Source organism: Pectinophora gossypiella, chromosome Z (assembly GCF_024362695.1).
Source record: "Pectinophora gossypiella chromosome Z, ilPecGoss1.1, whole genome shotgun sequence".
Classification (NCBI taxonomy): domain Eukaryota; kingdom Metazoa; phylum Arthropoda; class Insecta; order Lepidoptera; family Gelechiidae; genus Pectinophora; species Pectinophora gossypiella.
Genome location: NC_065433.1, coordinates 24,055,240 through 24,077,499, shown reverse-complemented (window position 1 = coordinate 24,077,499; position 22,260 = coordinate 24,055,240). Strand labels below are relative to the sequence as shown.

The window sequence follows — 22,260 nt, the reverse complement described above, 5'->3', positions numbered from 1 at the left end:
TTGGAAAGAGCTCGGCTCGACGGGCGACTCACGACCCCCCGCTGTCGAGGTTAGCTCGCCCGCGAGAGGCTCCGGCGTCGATCAGACGAGTCCGGTCCCAGGGCGCGGCGAGGCGCGCGGGGCCGGCGGGGGGAGCGCGATAACCGCGCCGATGTTTTTGCCGTGCTCCAACTCGCTCGCTCGGCTCGGCAGCGCGTTCTTCATTTCGTACCAAGTCCATTATCTCTCGCCCTGTCTCGCTCACACCCGCCGCTCAGTTCGTCGCGCCTCGCCGCACCGGCCGCTGTTTTATTGCCAGCCGACGATTTTAACGTGCGCTCACAACGTCCGCTGGAGCACAAAAGTTTTTATGGAAATTTCATTCCGAATGCGCCTCGCTCGCTTGCTCGCTCGGGAACGTCAATATAAAAGCACGATAACGAACGGACGAGTCAATTAATTATTATTGTTGGAAGCTGTCGGGACATACTGAGCGCTTCTATCTAGATATTTGTAACCGAGGTGTTCTCTTAAGGTCTGTTGATTTAATAGGTATCTTCAAAAAATTGTACTAGGAATAACTTAGAGAAAAATATTTTTCGTTTTAAATATTGAGGTAACGTTCAAAATTATGGTATCTACTGCTTTGCTATTCGTGTTTGAAATAAATCGGAAGTTGTGACAAGCTAGTCACTTCAAAAAATAAATGTGGTGCTCGGGTAGTTTTTGTTTAGTTATGGCTTCTATTACCAAAAGTAGTTTGAATATCTTTGCTACCTACTCGTTTCAAAATTATTTTATGATTTTCCTTCTATATCGGTATTTCACGATTCAGGATTCAGATAAAAATATTTCCTGTTAATGATTTTGTACGTTACGGATTCTTGTATTAAGTACTTGACAAATTGAATGAAGCTTGAGCTTTCGAACATTTCAACAATAAAGAACAATATCTTCATTATCAGATTTAACAACTTCTTTATGCGACTATAGGTGATATTGGTTTAGTTTGAGGATGTAATTTTGATTTAACATTGATTTGCCATGATTGAAGAGCCGTAGTAGACCAGTTGGTAAAACGTTTGATTCTCATTTGTTTTCGAATTCATGTTTATGAAACTCACATTCCCGAGAAATGCGTTTCGGAGATACCTATGTGTTCTAACCTGTATTGGGCTGGTTTTCCCTTCGCGGGTTGGAAGGTCAGACAAGCAGATGCTTCTGTAAAAAACTGGGCCTGTGAAGTCTTCAGGTCCAGTGGACAGTTTGAAATTCTTTCCGTCGTCTACAACGCCAACAGGAACTGCGAGTTTATTATGAGTGTCAACATTGCCAATTCACACACAGCCAGTGAGTTGTCAGTGACTAGACAAACGACATCGGTTTAAATCAGCCGACCGACTGCACTTGGCCCAAATCCTGACGCAAATAAACATCAAATCGCTCCTGTCGGTACGTCTACACTACACATTGCGGGAAGCGGTGAATAATACTGCATATAAACATGCATACATAGGTATACACTGATCATTCTGCATTGAGGCGATGTTGTATCTCTACAGCTTAGTACTGGGAATTGGGTGACGTCGATCATGAAATACACCATTGAGTCGAGAGAAAGGCCTGTCGACCCGTTGTATAACAAATTGAGCCTCGCGCGAATCGATATTCATTACGGAATTGTTTCCATGTATTTCGACTCACAACAACTTAGATCGGTCGTCTCAAAAAGTTAAATGCGGCAGAACTGCTCGACTTCTTGTGCGTTGTCTGAGTTTTAGGAAAGTCACAATTTATATCATTTAAGGCTAGGTCAGTAGTACGAAAGCTGCGTTTTGATGTAACGTGTACTTTATAAATAGTCTCGTGATGAGTATCATTTAAATAACCGCAATACTATTCAACCCACAAAAGTGTAAATTGCAGACGCTTATTTTGTTGTTATGTTATACTGCATTTTTACAAGATTTTTTCTTTCGATTCGAAGAACATTAGATTACGGTAGAGAAAGATAGAGTATGTATAATATTGCAGTAATATTTTCTGTGGCATGTAAGTATAGACAATTGGGAATTTCTTATATCTGATATTACTCTTCTACGTCAGTACGAAGTTTTCTGCGAAAGATTACAGGAGATCGCATAAGACTGGAATAGGAGTAGTAATGTCATTCTAGACATGCTGAGATTAATCGTCGTAAATGTTCCAAGATCATTCAAGAGTTCGTCGACCGGCGTGTGAAAATGTTGCCTCGTAAATAAATAATTCACAAGGCTAGTGTTCTCGGTTGGGGCACGTGGTGGCGGGCACGTGTAGTAGGTAGGTACGTAAACATTTACATTACATAACCGGCTCGTCATCGGCGGCCGCGCGCTATCGAGAGCGAAATGGTGAGTCTTGCTCGCGAATTGCTCTGCACCGCGCGGCCACCACGTAAGCGTGGCCCTTTGACCCCTCCGCAAACAACAAAGCGAGATCTGGGTCATTCTTAGTTAAGAGGTAATATGTTGTATGAAGTGACGGCATGGCATTTTTTTTAATGTTTCTACTTAATTATATTTTTTTTATATAGAAACATTTAAGTTGTTAACGTTTACAAAGTGGCCAGTCAATTTGTTAGTTTTTTCTCGATTTATAAGTAACCAGGGTAGATACTCAGTACAGGGTAGAGACAAGATGCACAGGGGAGGATACTCTATGGACAGGGAAGAGAGGCAGACATATTAAAAACAGAGTTTTTTTAAGAATCAACATTATTATTTTATTTAAATTTTACTTATTAATTATTTATAATCAGACTTTTCATTTCTTTGCAGTCATTGTTTATAAAATTAAATGTTTCTTAAGGCTAGGTACAAAACAAATAGGTTCTTACTTTTTCTTTCAATCAAAACAAAAATATCTATAACTTTACTATTAATCATATCAATAGTAAATAATGAAATAAAAAGAAACAAAACTTAAGTAACAGTATTAAACTTTTCTTGTACTTAAAATATAAAAAACATTTTAATTAAAAGGTAATTAGAAATATTAAAATTTTAAAATCCGCGTTCAAAGACATCAATAGATTCATTAAATGAATAAAAAATACGTTGCCCCCTCATTTTTAAGTTTGGGGCGGGAAGTTTTTTAAAAACTTGATCCCAGGTGATGAAAGAAATATCTTCATCATTAATTCTGAACTTTTTTCCGGTTTCATCAACGATTTTACAAAATTTAACTTGAAGTTCATCATCTTCTTCAACACCTGTGCACATTGCAACATAACGATATTCTGTTTTCCTATCTTGCAGTTTAACCAGCAGAAAATCACCGTTGCAGAATGTTTCCTTTCCAGATGTTGAGGGCTTTAAATTATCTTTGTGCAGTTTGCTTTTAATACTGGCAGGCACAGAATGCTGTAGTGTTTCTTGAAGCTTCTTCCTGCGTTCTTGAGATGCGAAATTGATTAGTGGTTCATCTTCTGAATCGCTAGCTCCGTAAATATCATCAACACGTAGACGAAGTTGTGTTTGTCGATAATCCAAAGTACCCAAATGAAAATGACGACATAACTCTGAGTCACAGAAGCAGCTCAAACTTTTCATTATCAGGCAATTAGGTATAAGAACGCAACCAGTGACCTGGTGAACCTTTAGTGTGCCTGAAAAAGTCTTTAAACCTTCAGTAGAACCTAATTTTGCTGTTTTTTCAGATATGTTTGCATCATCTACGGTAAAAATTTTAATATTCGGGCAGCTTTTCTCAAGGGCTTTAGCTAGGTCATCTATTGATGAAATATCGGTGCCACTCGCAACTAATCTATCTGCAGTTCTCTTGCAAGTAGCTCCCACTCCGTCAGGAGCTCCCTTACCGTGTCCTGCTTCATGAAAATTCCAAGTGAAATTTTCAAGATTAGAGTAGAAATCTACTAGCATCGTAGCCAAAACTTTGAACATCATTTTATTACGATATTGGGTGACTGGCCCATCGCTCAAGAAATGTAAAGTTGTAACAGTAGCCGGCAGACAGTCCAGTATGGGCTGTAAATGCGCCCAAATTGCAGGAGGTGAGTGCGATAAATTTTGTGATAATGTGCAGTAACATTGGCTTTTTAGCTCTTGCTCGACTTCTTTAGTATAGACTACAACAGTGTGCATACTTATTTGTTGTCTCGATCCTCCGAAATGAAAGGATTGTACTTCTTCAGCGTATTTTGTTAGGTAGTTTTCACTGAAATCCACGTGTATAAGAGCTTCTGACTCAGTAAGGGACTCTTTTTTGTTTTTATAGTTTGATGTTGGTGCACTATGTTTCGTTCGTGATTCAAAAACTTAGCCATCTTTGATTCCAAATCCAAAATCAAGTCCCTTGGTAGAATCTGTAGTGAGCTTTTAACGCATTTCGTTACAGTTCGAGGTTTTCGAGTTTTTAAATCCACGATATCTTGGCGTACACTTTGCCACTTGCTGTAAAATAGTTGAATAGAGTTATCGAATTCTTTATAATGAAGACCTTTGTTTAAACACATCTTACACTCGCGGAATAAACATTTTTCGTTGAATCTGTTGCAGCAAACTTGGTTTAGAAGGTCCACGTAATTCGAGACAGATATTATTTTAGCGTTGTAAAGTGATTTCAGCATTAAATCTATATTGCTATGTATAACACACATGCAAGTGTTACGACTGTCACAGCGTGGTTGGACGACCCAAAATGGTCGGAGTTTGCAGAACACTGAATAAGATATTTGAATGTGTGTCTTTTCCAGAAAACGTTTGTGCAAGTTGAATAACGTATCTAGCATAACTCGCTTTTGCTTACGCTCGCCCATCTTCTTTATAAAGTCTTTTTTACCTGCACAAAGTCTACTGCTCGAATCATCTTCCATAAATTTAACTATGCAGGTTTTCAAATTCAGACTGTGTTTTTTTGAGCTGCGCTTTGTATCCATCAGTTTTAATTTGTTGTCTATTTTACTCAAAGGTTTTATTTTCATTTCTTCCGGTAACACATTGTATTTTTTTACTATTTTCCCACTTAACACTCTTCTGAAGACTCTTTTTTCTTGGGCAGTGTCGATATTTGAAAAATTTTCATTAAGTTGTTGAGTAATAACTTCACTGAAAAGCAGTTTCTTCTTTATGGTTTCTTTGTCAGCTGCACTTACTGCTGATGTAAGTAAATTTACTTTAGTGTTGGGTGTGATAATTGGTGGTTTTTTGATCCGTTGTATTTGCTTCTTGTAACGTTGGACTGCAGACTTAAGTCGAGCTATTTCAGCCTCTTGTTTTCTTATTATCAGGTTTCTTGCTTTTCTTGCTCGAATTGATTTTTGCTGTGCTGCCTGCGCTCGCCTATTTATATTTTGAGGGGGCTGCGGCGGGTCTTCATTATCTGAACATGGTGGAGTTTCAGGAGCATTGCTTAAATCTTGGAGTGCTAAACGACGTCTACGAATTTTTGCTTTCTCTCTCCAAACTTTTCTAGCCTTCCGCTGCTCTCTGGGGGTCATTTGATTGACTGTCTTAATAACTCCTTTTTCTTTCTTCTTTTCATATTTTTCCCTTTCCTTGACTTTTTGTTGAGCGTACTTATCTTTGTCATTTTTAATTTTTTGGTATCGTAATCGTTCTGCTATTCTTTTTTTTTCGAGTCGTTCTTCACGCGTCATTTTTTTTCTAGACGCCATTTTTCCTGTAAAAAAATCATACTACATTGTAAAGCTAAGATATAAATAATACTAAATAAAGAAAAATTTTGAAGTAGTCATGAAAACACAAACAAACGTATCTCCCCTGGACATTAAGTATCTCCCCTGCCATCAAAAGAGCCAGGGGAAATACGCCAGGGGAGATACATTTTCGATTGATATCTAAAATAGCCGTAAAAGTGTTTATCGGATGAAATTCACAACCAAACATAACATTGTGTGCACTATTAATAGTGAATATTTAAGTAAATATTAATATTTTAACGAATGACTACTAAATAAAACTTACCAGAGGAGAGACTCCATTCACTCAACACTTCTACACCCAGCGAGCGGCGTGACTAGAATGACCGTTAAAATGGTTACGCAGTCGGCTTATGCGCCGCTTGTTGCTAACTTCACGTTAAACTCTATGCACTCAAGGTCACAACTTCGACAAACTTGCTAAACAAAATTGATTTTTAAACGAAAACAAAGAGCCAGGGGACGAGACACGAAATACGAAGGACAATTTTCATCGTCGATATTATTTATGAAAAGTTAGAATAAAAGTAATTTTACTTATAAGACACTGTGACTAAGTTATTGTTCTGTATAAATATAACAATGATAAAGTAAATGTAGAATTTTAATGCACTCATTATAACTGGATTACAAATAAAGTCGGGTTGGGGACAGACCAGGGGAGAGACTTTTTTCTTATATTGGAACTTATTGTGACTAAACTACATACGTTTCTGTAATAAATTTGAGTGAGCAAGAAGAAAACACTTAGTTTAAATAAATAAATAGGTTAATTTGGAAGTTAGTATGGAAAAAAAGTATTTTTTTGTCTTAGCCATTGAAAGTACCTCTTAACTAAGAATAACCCATCTACCACTTAAGACTTATTCGCACTAATGCCGTCTTCAATCATTGAAACATCACCGTATCGAAACAATTCGTAGCCCGAGTGAACTTTTTTTATTATGCAGGCGCAATCCCTGTTATTTAAATAAAAAGTTTCAAAAAAGAGCACGCTCGTGGATGGGAAAAGGAAAGTGCCGACTGCCGTAACGTGTAATTGAAAAGCAACTTCACCAATGAAAACATATGAGGGGAATTTCCGCAAACTGGCAAGAGGAACTCGATTGAGCGAATGACGAGAAAATGGAAGCTAAACATGAGAGCCCTTAGGGCGTCCTACGCTGCGACCGGGCTAATGTAGTGCCTACCTTCCTCGTATAGTTATGTAAGGATGATGCGGTAGTCTATGATAATGTTCTGACCACGTGCTCAGGGGACCGGCACTCGTTCACCCACACCACACCCGCCACCCGCATTCGTTTAATCTTAAATGTCTACATACGAGCACATCTACATCGAAACATTCAAATTGACGATAGATTAATTACCTCAAATTGATCCATTCTTCACATCTGAAATGCAAACTCAAGAGTTCAAGAGTATGGAATAAGAGACACATGGTACACAAGATGAACAACTTGTAGGTAAGTAAGTGATAGACAGTGCGCGGTTGATCCAAATAAAATTAGGAAAGGCGTTGACATGATGATTTGTATGATTGTTTGTTAGAAAACGGGAGCCAACCAATTATTATTTGTAAAGTTGTCACAAAAAACTTAGATGAGTGAGTTTGGTACGAATGTGTGTGTATTTGTATAGACGGTTCCGCACGAAGGCAAGTGGTACACTTTATTGAATGTCTTTATAGGCCACCTGTTACACGGGTCGGTGTCGGCGAAACAGCTGATCGGGCCGGAGCGAATTATTATTATTGTTGTCGGATGCCGGCTCGGCCTTATTTATTTGTGACGAGGGGCGCGGGACGAAGTGCCGAAGAACACTTTCCCCGTCGGTCGACATGTACTATGGCACACAAAAACTCTACGTTAGAAATTGTATAAGTAAATTAATACTTTATACATCATCGTAGATGAGGCGCTACGTATGTCAATAGTGCTAAGAATTAAAAGCTAAATTTTTTCTATCCATCATTCATCGTTGATGCGATTGCTGGTCACCTCGACAACATTAGAATCGTAGAATCTCCAAATACAATACTAAAGCACTAACCCATCAGAATAACAATGTCCTCAGGTAAGAACAAAAATGAACATAATTTTGAAACAGTCAAAGTTAAACGCGAAAACAAAGCCCAATTATGTATTTTTGGAACAATCAAAAGGAATTTCCTTTGAAAACTAATCACAGATACACAAAGTGAACATCATTCAGGGACTGCACAGTCATTTAGCAGTTGGAAAAAACAGCTATAAATCGTATAGCGACGGCAAGTCGTGGCGAGGTCGGCAAAATTATGGTTTACCAGCGTCCAGCGTAATCACCGGTCTGCGATATCAGGTTTTTCTACCAAATGACATGTTCTCCGCTTCAGCTCGCATGAGGTGGCCAGTAAGGTACACTTATATCGAGCATAAACATTAAAATGATATTCCTTTTTAGGCGATGTGTTCGTTCACGATCGGAAGGCAACCACGATGATGGAGTAAGGTAGAAGAGTACATATTTGGTCATATACCTCCAAGTTCTACGAGTACAGCCATTTCCAGATAGAATTACGAAATGAGCGAAACTGAATGAAAAATATCTATTATTAATGCTCTGCCTTATCAAGCGTATCAATATGACGATACATAAAAACACGAGGGAACAATGTGAATGTCCAATTAAACGGAGCTCGCACACGTCATCCAAAGGTGTTTCCCGAAGAACGCACACACACATGGATGATCAGCTGACTGCTCCGATTTTAACCCACACCACTGAGCCGACTGTTAGAGAACATAAATAATGACGGCCCACCTACCTAACTATACGTAACACACATCGTATAATTTGTATGAGCGACCGACACTAGAGGAATGTGCGATACGCCGACGGTTTTACCGGCATTATAGTTTTTACGACGAGACAAATAAAATCGACGACGGATTGCTTTGTTACAGTCGGTTAGGACCTTGCGGCATTCCACCTATTGAGCGTGAGATCGCATTAAATAATCAGTAACGTATGCAAGCAGTACCACACATGTGTTCTGCTAATACTGTTTACTATAATAATAGAAATATATTAAATACAAACTGTCATTACAATGGTTAAGGTCAAGAGATTTTGCACACTCTTTTATCTGACACTTAGAAAGCTACTTCTATGATTCATAGTTTTATTGAGTTTAAAAAGTTCAATATTAAAAGCATTCAATATGTAAATCGTATTTGATAAACGTTACTATTTTAATTCAATAAGATACAGTAATGTTCAGAATCGAGAAGATAGCCGTGGTAAGCGAACTCTTAAGACATTAGCATACGACCGCGGGTATCTATCTCTTAAACATCTTTTTTTAATTTACTTATACTATTTTTAGGTTTTATTTATTGAGATAACTTCTTGAATTATATAGCCAGCAAGGTTCGAAGGTAACAGCTATTCGGATCATGTTTGACATGTTATTAAACGTAATTATTGAGTAAAAACAAGCAAAACCACGAGTAAAAACTAGCAGTATGTACATATTTCAAATGTGCCCATTACGCCCTTTTATTTGATACCCCACACTATTAGAACTACAAATATTTTTTACTTCATCACTTTATGTCCTCTAATCATGGTGAAATTAGTGTGACGTCACATAGCCTATAACCAGCGGACAATCAAGACGAATATATAAATTCTGATAAGTGGTTTGGTGGAACCAGACGTACAAACATACATACATAGCGGTCAACCACAAAAACCATCCTTTTTGCTTTGCCGTAGTCGAGTATTCTTTTGTATCTAAATTACAGCATAACGAATATAGTTTATAAGTTTGCAATATTATATTATTGTATCTTTACATGAACTATTTTTGTATAATACAATCTTTGTACCTAGGTACTCTTTTTGCAAATAATAGGGTTTACATTGTTAATCGCTACCTGAAATCTATCTATTGTTAGCTAAAAATAACTTAAGTGTAACAATTATTGTAGCCTTGTAGGTTATTATATTTCCGTATTATATCTTAGAACACATCTGAAATATTTATGAGACTGCTCTCCATAGTCAACTGTACCAAAATCACAAACTCTATTTTGTTGAATAAGGTTTGAACCCTAATTAACCTTCACGTAAAGACGAGCTCATTCACGGAGGAAGTACAAAGATGAGATGGCACAACAGAGTTTATTCATATGTTATTAGGGTCTTAACTAAGCTGGTGTGGGGGGCACACTGACACCTAACGGCCAGTAGCCAGAACAGGTGACCACACAGGTGACCTTGCTACTCGTGTAGATGACATAATGAAATGAAAACCACAAAACGCCTTTTTAAAAAATCACATTCGGATGTCATTTTTGTTCACAAAACCTCACAATAGACAATCATTAAATGTATGTAAACGATATTTATTTAGTTCAGGATTATGATACAAAACTGAACCAAATTATCCTTATGTAGCAAATCCAAAACAAAAACAATTTTTTTATAGAGGTTTTGGCCCGCAAAACCGTAATTTTGGCAGAAAATGAAGTAAATACTAGTGGTCAGCAAGAAGCGTGATTTGGTCAGGAGTAAAATGTGTATTGTCAGAAATTAAGTAAAACAAGTAAATATCTGTATCCTTCAGTGAAAAGTAATACAACTCGAGTTGGATCATTTGTTTAGTGATTTATGCTGTTATAACACATGTAACATAATTCATCTTATTTTGGTGCAAATAAATAAAACAAAATTTAACATAAACTAAAATGCACGCAATCCTTGTGCGAACACAAGGATACACAGTCCGCGTATAATTATATAATTTTAGTTGTATCATCAAACTCCAAATTATTTTTTTCGTGAAATGTAATACAAATTAATATATCAAAAGATTTAAATAAAATACGATCTTGGTTACCAATAACGTGTCGTGTATAATACATACAATTTCGATTTCATTAGCCACGAGTATGTATCCTAGGGTGCCCTCCGCATAAACCTGTCCATGCAAAGCCATTCTGTCTACAGCCACAGAAAACCATCTCTGATCCACATTGCCAATGGGTGTACGTTAGGTTTGATTAGATCTCCAGACCTATCCGTGTTTTTTCTCTTTCTGGTATCACCTTACTTAATTGTAGTACTTTTGGGAGTCCTGATAATGGCGTCAGCATGGCCATTACAGGTTTAGTCATGAGGCTTTGAGTTTTGTCATAACTGTCGTGGATCTCCTTTCCTTAGGTCGAAGCATAGCTGTTCTACTTAGTTTCCTTGATTACATGCAGGTGAAGTGGTGGCAGATTGAACGCTGCTGCCATCGCTATGGAGGATATAGACGTGAGATAATATATTACTCTATTGCGCCAAGGAGTAACTAAAGCATAAGCTTACATTTAGAAGTAAGTGTCATCTAGCGACGGCATCTCGTATCATAAGGAACACTTCGACAGTTAGTACAAGTGCTCGTCACCGGCGCTATAAGATGTAAATTTTCTAACATGGCGAGTGTCTCTCTGGTTTATGTATCAGCTCGCGACACCAAACACTTCAGAGCCCCGATACCGACCCCGCCAGCATGGTCGACGATTTCCCTCATTCAGCGCTTATCGCTATCAACCCACAAGGGTCGATTAATTCTTTCAAATATTTTTCCTCTCAGACGACGCCCTGAGCCGAGGTTCGCGTCCAACTGGGCACCCTCAGGCCTGTTGTCTTAAACGTTGTACCGGGTGAGAGCCTTCAGCGCTCCCCATTTGTCCGGCCAAGTAGTTAATGCCATCTGCGGCAAATCTACAATAAGTCACGTCAAAAAAAAATGTAGTAGGTATATTAGTTACTCCATCCCATTGTCAACCAACATTGGCATAGGCCTATTCTCAGTACTTTACAAAAGATACTAAAAAAATCTATGATGGCAATGTTGCACCTTTGACGAGTCGAACCGAAATTTGATATGTAATTTAATAGTAATTCAAATAATAAAGACTAAAGATAGCGTCATAGAATTGCTGAATACACAAGAGGCAAAAACAGTCACAGGTAGTACTTAGTTCTCAGTAAACTTGTTGAGTGAATACTGGAAACTTAATGACTATGTACATGTATACGAAGTTACTGGTACAGGAGCTATAGTTCTGTTAGACAAGGGGTCGTATTGTGATCTACTTCAATATAAAGTTTAGCAACACTAGAACCCGGTTGACAAATTGAACTCAAGCCCGCGGCTGTGATTTCTTCAGTACACTTGGACTTTTCTTTCAATATATTAAAAAATATTTTTGATGATGCTGAATTTGTACTGCACAAAAATGTTGCTAGCTGTTGCATGCATTGATTTTGTTGGGTACATACATATTTAAATATATTATTTTAAATTAACATGCCAAATACGTATGTTAAAACCATGTTAGTTACATATTCAAAATAAGTAGTAAATATGAGGTTTTGTCAACCGTTAGATACCTACTTTTATATTGGAAGTATGGCTTCAAATACGCCTAAGAGTTGCCGACGGCAAGTACGACTCAGATAATGAAATACTTCGCTACTTTGCCCAATACAGAATAAACGAATGTATTCGCACTGTTTAGATATGGAATATCATGAGGAGTTTTTAGGGGAAAAGTATTATCTTGCAAATAAGGTTTTAACAAGATAGTAAAGATTTTTTAAAAATGCAGAGTCCAATTTCCTAAAAACTCCATTGACATCATGCATTGAATTAAAAGGAACTTGCAACAGTCGCCGGTCATATGATAATAAAAACAAACATCTAGCCGCAGCCACAAAATAGAACCGAGTATTGAGCCAACACACACAGAAGCGGTACGAAGGCGGTCGGATGTCACGCACACATGGCCGCGCTCGGCGTCCAACGCACACAGACATGACGGTAGATAAGAATCGTCCCATTTTACATTGAGTCATGCGGCCGATGCGATACTTACTGTGTTCGCAGGCAGCCTTATGATGACGGCCGTCTTGAATGTTTCTTGGAACGACACCGAAGCACAGATAAAGGTTGGCAGCAAACATGCACTTATACACTTAAAAGATACTAGAGGCAAAAATTCTCGAAAGGAAAAACTTTAAATATTGACAGACCGTTACTGGTGACAGTACAAGAGAGCCGGTGGAGAGGCGATAGAAGCTACAGAGAGCAAGAGACTCGTGTGGGATATTGTACGTTCGATTACGCTAGCGGTGCGCGCGTTTCAGTTGGCGCACGGTGACTGGCGCAGGCGAGGCGCGCGGTGCGACGAAGCGGGCGGGCGAGCGATTTCACCGGGCTGATATTGCGACGGCAGGCAACGGCACGCCGCTCTGTTCGACCCATATGTATAGCTACGGACGAACAGGCGAGGGCACGCCAGCATTGCCGAGCGGGGGGTCGCCACCGCCGCCGACGAGCACAGCCACGCATCACACTCATTCTCTACTCCATGGCTTGTTTCGAACTTCTATACTTGCTGCAACTATTGCATAACGCTCGTATGCTTTGTAGAAAAACCAGAAGTCTCATTAGATGCACTCATGATCCCACAATAATTACATAGAGATAGGACTTTATATTGCAAACGGTAATCAGCAAGGACGCAGTCAATCAGAATAATTCAAAACAAACAAATCAGAACCGAGTCAGTATTAAATACATACATGTACATCCATACAAAAGAAAGGTTACACACACAAAAACACAAATGAAGAGCTTGAACAATAATGTGCGAGTGTGTTTATATGTGTGTGTACACACAGAATCGAGCTATCATTATAAATATAAAATGATCACACATTCACAGTCGTGTGATAATGAACATGGCACACATTACTGTTGATGTACGCGTCTCTAGTTTGTAAACATAGATTAAAGTGAAATTTCCGTCGTTCTCCAGTTCCAGAAGCACTATAATTAGGCAATATTGATCGAATTCAGTTGAGTTGCTATATATAATATGGCAAATTGTGTGTTGTGTATGGCTCATCTCATTACTGTCGCAGTACTAACAACGATGGCCTATTGGGAATGCGGGCCAATTGCATCTGCGCACTAGCTCCATAGAATATTATCTGCTTGTATGTGCGAAGCTCACTCTGCATTTGTGACCACATGAAATGAACAACCATTTAATCTTTTCTTTGAAAAAGACAAAGTTCTTTGAGAAGATGCAACATGTCTAGGAATTAGTCGAACGACCCGTGTACAAAAATATGACTTCAATCAAGGAGTGGAGGGAAGAATTGTAATGGCTATGGGTTGATGAAACCCGGCGCCATGGCGGCGCCATCGGGACTCTGGACAAAAGACGCCCAACGGTCTGCGTGAGAGCACGGGTAAAAAAATCACTCAACACAATCGATATACATTGCCATCATTTTTACTGATTAATATGTAAATATGACACAGAGACTTAGTGGCGACAGCACCCACTTTTAGATTCATTTGTTGAATTAATTATGCGTGAACATTGTATCACCAAAAAAAAAAAATATATACCATAAGGTTTTAACATCTTCAATGTCAATTTTAAAGTAATCGTTATTACGATTTATAAAATAATAAGCACAACATAAATATTCGGAAAACGTTAAGCATCATTCTCGGGAGACTTAAGAAAATATGCAGAGGGTGAGGCGGCATCTCGCAGGCGGATTTATCGTTAACTCCGATATAGAAACCTGTTCTATTAAGCGGTGGCGAGCAGAGCAGGCACAGCGCGCCGCCCGCTCCGCAAAATAAAAGAAATATGTTTTAGTGGGTTAGCGAGCGTGTTTACGATCGGATTCCTCGAGCCCGATTATGCTGCCATTAGTTATATAAGCGGCCGACCGCGCCGTAATTAGACAATTTGTCTTACGGCGATACTGTCGTCAAAGTATTTCTGAGAGGACCTTTAGCGAATTGTTCCCTAATTGTATTAGTAAAACATTTACTAATTACCTATTCGAATTCAAATTCGTTTAACTACCTATAGTACGACGAGTTTAATGACGATCCATCTTCATATGAATGTTGAAGAATTTGTAACAGAGCGTTCTCGTAATAGTAATGAAATAACAATATCAGAAGAATAAGAGGGATTCGAACGAGGCTTGTGTTGGACAGAATGAAAGGCGAATGTCTAAGTACCGTCGCTTATAGCGCCATCTGTCGAGTGCAGGGCGAGGTTCCAACCGGATGCCCGACCAGTTTCGTAGTGACATCGAACACCTGCAAGCGAAACCGCCACCAACGTCCAGCCATCGTTCCGACCAATGTTATTCTTACAACTTGTAAATAATAATAAAGTAGATAATTCTTACTTAAATTATGTCATAACAAGTTAACAAGTGACATAACGTTAGACTCCGTACAAATAAACCATTTTACGATGTTTTCATACATTCTGTGCGCCGATTCTTAGATAAGGTTGTTGTAACAAATTACATTCGATGATCGTTCAATGTCAAGGTGGCAGTAAATATTGCATTGCGTGCGTATATTATTTCGTAAATAAATTGGTTGCTAAGTGCAACGAGACCTTGTCATATGATAGAGGGTTCTGTGGATTGTGAAACGGACACAGGATCTGGTAATAAGAATAGTGAGCGTACAGTAACGGCACATTAGCTTTCTCACAAGCTCTTACGTTACAGGGACATCAAACGAAGTGTTATAAGCACTATCGAATGCAAACTTATTCACATAAAGACCTGACTTTACATGTCTACGGGTTGACACGTGCACATTTCGTATACCTTGAAGATAATACACAGATGTTATATAATTTATGTGAAACGTAACACAAGCGCGTCAATGTCATCTCGACCCTGTTTCGGTTCTCGTTTGTGACCCACATTACAGTTCCTCGTAATAACAATACCGGCGAAACTATTACATAATTTGCAAGCCATGATTACTGTACACTTTGCTCAGCGATCAGCTTTTCATAAACAATGTTTTGCTTAGTGCAAGGTTCAATAGGACAGCGAATTTGATTAAATTGTTAATTGATCTTGTAAGTGATGTTGTTGAAGTTTGTGTCAATAGTTTTTATGAAGAACATATTTCACGTTTTTTAATTAGAGATGCACCGACTTCACGCCGATTAGTCGGCGTTGAGTAAGTTAGCTTCAAAATGTAAGATGAAAGGAAGATGGCGTGTACAACGATTTAATATTTTATAAAGATATTTGTGAAGACTATGTAAAAGAAAGTAAATGTTCCTGGATTTCATTTGTACCACCCTGTCTCAACTCAACAATTGGGGTCTCATCCGGAATTGGAGCATAAACATATTGCAGTTTGAGATTAGCGGCGTGACTCGTGGCAGCGTGGATGAAAAATTTTCATCACTATTCCAACATGCCTAAAGACCGGCGACGCGATAAGCGACGGTGAAGAAGAGGAAGGTGTCTTTGGGAACAAAACAGAGTAACCTCTACGGAATCAACTTTCATAGTCCCTCTCAATAACGCCAAATATTTTCGTGGTCACCATTGCAAAAGTTACTGGTAGCGCGACGAGCTCTCACAAGAACGGCGGCTCTGTGGATAAAATCTGAACAGTCTCATAAACCGTGGAAGCAGCTAAAGGCGGCGCTATTGAAAACATGTTATTTATCCATAACATGGACGGGAAAAAAAAACATGAAGTAAAAAAAAGAAGCGCAAGGAAAAAAGTCACGAGACGAAAGTTGTCTAGATTAATGTTGGATGCTAATGAAAGAATTTGGACTACGTCGCCTTACAATGTATTGACAAGGAAACCAACAAAATAATGCTCTGCGGTGTCTCCACAGGAGGAGAAGAAAATAGGTATTTTTGTGAATTGTAAATAATAAAATAAAAATACGGGTTTGAAGTGCTGTCGATGCTGATTTATCGAAAAGGTTTATCATCGAAAACTTTCCATCAAATCATTTATTCATCAAATGTTATTTCAGGGTTCCGAACTCAAACGTCAACCTTATATTTTGAAGCGAAACGCAACTAAGAAGTGAAATTTGACAATGAAGGACAAGATGGCGGCTACGCTACGCGTCAACAACACGTGACGTACTCAAAGTCGAGAAACGTATGACAGGCACAAGAACACCTATCAAAAAAAAACGTAAAAAATGCTGGTATAGAAATGAGTACGCTTATTGATACCGGCAATAACGTTAACTAAATATCGTACCAGTGCTATGAAAGTTAGGCTTTGCGTAAATAAGAAAACTGTATCGAGGCATTGGCGGGACTTGCTTGGTTGGACAAAAAATCGTGCGCTTGGGAAAATTACAACAAGTGCCTGTGGGCGGCACATGCTATAGGGACATTGTTTTATAATACAGAAGTTAACGCTACACCTTGTTTTGTTACTATTAGGCAAGAATTTTTGAAGCACCAGTCACGTTATGGATGGCTCAGATGTGTAGTCACATTTTGACCTAAGGTCTCGAGGTGTCGCCAGAGGAACAGCAACTAGTAGGCAAGTTGGTGACGTCAGCCAGGGAAGATGAAGAAAGCTCCCATTTTGATCAAAGTACACCTCAAAGGTGATAGATATCACCACGTTACAAGATGAAATTAATTGCGTACGTACATTTGAATATGTAGCCCATTGGACTTAAGGGTCTGTGTCGACTGCAGGAAACTGAATCAAAAAATGGTCAAGAATCACTATCTTCTGTCACTTTTTGATAACTTGCCGGACAAGTGTCATAATACAAATATATTTAGCACTTTGGATTAAAAAGGAGGTCAAGTTTGAATAAATTAACAAAATTGACAGACACACGGACTGCAAAGAATTCCGTTTTTCCTTTTGAGTTTCGGAACCCTAAAAATATTATTTACCTTGGGGAATAGGAAGACTCAATTCCCTACACACATTTGTGATTATGAATGGACAGTAACAGCGTTTTTTTTTTAAAGCACCATGCGGCATAGTTCCTTTCCTGAAGGCTTTTATACGGTTTATTAGTATTAAATTCCGAGACCGAATAGAAAAAGGTATTGTAAAGGTATTCATCGACGATCTTTTAATTTCAGGGGAGAACGAGCAACAAGCCATGCAGCGGTTGACTTCAGTGTTAAGAAGACCTTCTGAATATGGCCTGGAAATAAATCGGAAGAAAAGTCAACTAGTGGTGAAGAGTGTAGAATCTTTGGGGCACATTATCAGAAATGGAGAGATAAGACCATCACCCGAGAAGATAAAAGTACTCAGAACATACTCGTACCCAAAGCCAAGACTTCAAGCTACTGCACGCCTTTGTTGGATTGTGCTATAATGTCAGGAAGTTTATAAAAAAAATATGCCGTTTTAGCTAAGTCATTAACAGATTCATTGAAGAAAAACACTCAATTTCAATTTAATGTGCAAAGCCTAGCCTGGGTAACACACAATCTTAAAGATTTTTGATCTATGAAGAGAAACTGATGCTCACACAAATACTTCGAATACAGCATATTCAGCAATTTTTATGCTAAAAACGATCTAGAATATGGAAAACTGTACTCAGTACGCTTTCTCAGTCTGAAGTCTAGCGAGACTGAAAGACTGACTAACACCAGTTTTGGTGGTTGTTACTCAGGCATTTGAAATGACAATAAAGAAAAGTCTTGGAAACATCCACCAGAGAGTCATAAAATAAATGTTGTCGGCCCAATCTTTTGAAGACTATATACCTAGCTAATGGGCTTGATACTGTATAAAGAACAAGAAAATAAGTTGGTATGCCAGAGTTTAAAAAATGAGATAATTTAGAACCTGCGTTGCCTGAACCTTGTTTCTTGAAGTTTCTTTAGCTTTCTATCAATTTTAAACATAAGAGAAGTGTCAGTCGAATAGCACAAGAAACAGACCAAAAATGGATCCTTGAGGAACGCCCATTTGAATGTATACCTATATTATATAGACAAATTGAGAGACTACACAGGGTTATCATATCAGTACTCACTAAGTTGTACAAAGATGTCTCAATAGTACTTACCGGAGGAGCACTGGTATGTCTCCTTATGAGCTACTGAGTGGAGTGAACATGTTGAAGATTAAAGACAGAATAAATAAAGGAGCTTTCAGAGAAAAAGCAAAATAGCTGACATTAAAAAATCAGGAAGAAAATTCAAGAACTTTAAACAGGAAAACAAAGAAAAGTAAATTGAAAGTCCCTTGTTATTGATCCATCTATTTTCCAATTGTGAAAATGCATAAAAATAACACTTAAGTTAGTGAACATTCCTGGATGTCATTTCATAGTTTTCTGCCTCATCTGCACACATTTCATAGTTTCGTGTATATTTCCAACTTCAGAAACAGTATTTTCCTACAGTACTAGGTGGATAATTAGTCGGGTTTCAGGGGCCGACTAATCAGCTAGTCGGCTCATCTCTATTTATAATACTTGTTACTTTATTGCCACATATTAGGTAGCAAGGCGCACGGTCGCCGCGGCAACCGGCGGGGTAGTTTATTTCCTAACGCAGGGATTGTTATCTTATAAGCATTTTTAGTTTGAATTTTAAAAACGACGACTATATTATATAATATCATAATCCTCCATTTGCAGTTAATAGAGTAAAAGTAATAAGACTTTTCTTATGAATCTATTATGCCTGTAGTAATACTTATAGTTCTTTGAAACTATTTTTAGATGTTGTAGTTTAGTGTGGTAGTAGTGTGTAGCATGTCTGTTCTGTAGAGTTTGCCACCAAATAAAATTATAGTGGCTTAGCGTATAAATAAATCCCCGCAAAGTTATGTTCCAAAATGACAATATAGAGAAAGGCATACGAGTTGTATTACGAGTATATTTAGTGAGCACTTTCAAGAGTTCGTGGAACGCAAGCAGGCCCTCGATCATCCGAACTGTCCCATAAACTCTTACAGGATTTATGCGCTAGCGTGCACGCAACTTTATGAGCCTCGACGCACAAATATTGAACATTGAATCCACTCGCGATTACAACACGTGGCTCTGTTTTGCGTGGAAGGAATTCAAAATATTCGCCGAGATACTTTGTACGATTTCACTGAATCACGTCAGTTCATTCATGCTAAACGATAACGGGAAAATACATATATTATTCACGGTCATTGTAATTGTTATAGTTGGTATGTTGATAAGGATGAACCGTGTTAGATCGGCAATGTAACACCTCCGGCGACGTCAACGAAGCGCAAGATAAGACGTAAACATCGCGGCCGAGCAAACACGTCACAGTTATTATTTATAGCTTTAGAAGTGTCGAAAGTTTGAGTGAACTTTTTCCATGGCGTAAGAAGTGGGTGTGTATGCGTGTCCCGTGTCGATGTAGGCCACTGTCAAGGTCGAATGTTTAATATAAAGTCTGGCGTCGGGACATTAAAATGGTCGGCCCCTCCCCGAGCCCCTTATCCCGACCGGCGGTCGCAATCGCTGCACTCGTTATTTATTGTCTGGAGGCATCCCTCGCCTCAACCGGGGAAACTCACAACGAAGTATAAAATTAAACAATCGAGTAGATGTACGAGTATCGTGGTTATCGAAACGACCGGAAGGTATTGTAGTAACGAGAAGCCGGGAACAGCTGACGCGATAAACTTGCCGCCTCCCTGACCTTTTCAATGAATGACGGAACTTGCATTGCGTCACTGTATTCAACGAGTTCGTTTCAAAAGCTCACAAACTGGAAGTTATTCAGTACACTGTAATATTGTATTTATGCAGTACTAGAAGTGTGTGACTTCGTATGCAAGGACTTGGGTAACATAGCGTAAGTACACAAATCCGTCCCTAGAAAGGAGACGAAGTTCGAAAAGGTAACAGACAGACAGAGTTACTTCCAGATGTATAATATTGGTATGGAGCCTTTCTTTATTCATAGTGAGAATGGAAAAAAAAGCGACCGATTACCAACGAGGATGTAGCGGCCTTAACACACACAAATTAAAATTTATCTCGTGCGTGAAATAAATAATAATATAATATTGACAAGAAAGGAATGTCGGCATTAAATAAAGTATTTATTTATGTATTCATTATTTTATTTATAATAAATGCGTGATAGTGCTGTTTCCCGGTTCCGGCTCCAAACCACTGAATTCGACTTTAGGAGTTTGAATTCATGTTTGTATCACAGATAATTAATATCACGGATTTGTGCCCGGTTAATGGCTATAGGCTCGCCTCCTACTACATGCGAATTAAACATAAATGGCGAGGTGGCCAAGCCGGCCTCATCGCTAGTAGTACATAACATTTAGCGCACTTGGATATAAAAACTTTTAATATTAATGAGTTAATAAAGAATGTCGTACTTTCTGCCTCTTTTTTCGAAAGATTACGAAGGCACTTGCCGAACAGGTGTAGTATAAATATCTTAAACAGTTACAAATAATCCTTCTATAGTACCTACTTTTGATTAACAAATGACAATGTAAATCGAATAAAATTACCGTTTTGCTTGAATATTCATGTGTAAACAGACGAATACTCAGCCACCGCAGACGTCTATATCTGTATAGTCACGCTACACACCTATCGTTGTAGGTGAAGAGAAAGTGACAGTAACAGCACTGAGCGTTGTGATACCTAACAAACAAAGTTTAAGGAGATACTAGAGTTTGGAGCAGAGCTATACGCGGAGTTGTACATAATGTAAAAGTGTAGGTAAACAAATCCCGTGGTGTCGGTCGATGCGACGCCGCAGCGCGCACCCGACAAACTTCTCGAACTCTCGCTTTCACGCAAGAAATGCTTTTGGTGGCTGCAACCCGCCAAGTTCACGATAAATTCTATACATACAAATGCCACGTGACATCCGCCCACGCTCCTACTCAGATAAGTTAACAGCGGGTTCAGGATAGAAACTTGAACGAACTTCATCACATGAATGAGAATCAAACACAAACATCAGTAAACAACACACATTAAAGCGTACAAAAAAACATACTTATTAAATCGTCTCGTAACGTGGGGGTTTCCCCGTTGGATGGCAGCCAACCGGAAGAGGACTTCTTAAAATAAATTAGTATGATAATGCCGTTAGCGCCCCGTGGACAGATGGCAGGTTTGCGGTCAACGCGTGACTTCTCGCTAGTATTTTTCTATGCCGGTATCTTTATGTGTTTGCAGATCGTTACAATTATTGATAAGTTTTGGCGGACGGGTCTTTGCCACTCACCCGTGTCGCAGCATAAAAGCGGCTCGTTTTGTGGCATTGCAGAATGCAGCCGGGCGGTTCAGCTTCAAGTGAGGCTAGGTATGTATGAGTCGTTTAGAGTCTTGGTCACGAATCGGCGGCGGAGGCCGAGGCGTGCCTGCTCATCGCAATCAGATGACATCATTCCCCGCCTCATACTCTAATTCGCTAGCTGCCAGTTGCACATTACTCGTACTACATTCCTCAACAACGCCATTTCAAACTTAAGCTGAACATTTCACAAAACTTGCAACATGTTTAAACGAAACGTACGTGACGTACGTACGTGCTAATTGGATTTTTTCAGAGGCTAAAAAATTATTGATAATATATTTTTTATGAATCGTGTAAGTGGCGTGTCATTTCACAGTGGTCACCCTTAAGGGTAGTAAAAGTGCTAGCGTAGCAACAGACGTGGCAAGCATCGGGTGTCTGTGGCACAGGTCGCG

General features: G+C 38.9%; 2 protein-coding genes across 10 annotated transcripts in view; both read right to left on the bottom strand.

Moving 5' to 3' along the window:
* LOC126380284 (trithorax group protein osa) overlaps positions 1 to 22,260 on the bottom strand; it is a 95,033-nt gene that overhangs the window by 27,199 nt on the left and 45,574 nt on the right. The gene's annotated exons all lie outside the window — the stretch shown is intronic.
* LOC126380336 (uncharacterized) lies at positions 2,993 to 6,238 on the bottom strand. Its single transcript, XM_050029688.1, has 2 exons — positions 5,964 to 6,238; positions 2,993 to 5,658 (listed from the first exon to the last, which is right to left on the bottom strand). Exon 2 carries the CDS (start codon positions 5,651 to 5,653, stop codon positions 4,181 to 4,183), a length of 1,473 nt encoding a protein of 490 aa, XP_049885645.1. The 5' UTR covers positions 5,654 to 5,658; positions 5,964 to 6,238; the 3' UTR covers positions 2,993 to 4,180.

Coding starts and splice junctions, on each gene's coding strand:
- LOC126380336 (XM_050029688.1), bottom strand. CDS start 5,653: ATGGCGTCTAGAAAAAAAATGACGCGTGAAGAACGACTCGAAAAAAAA.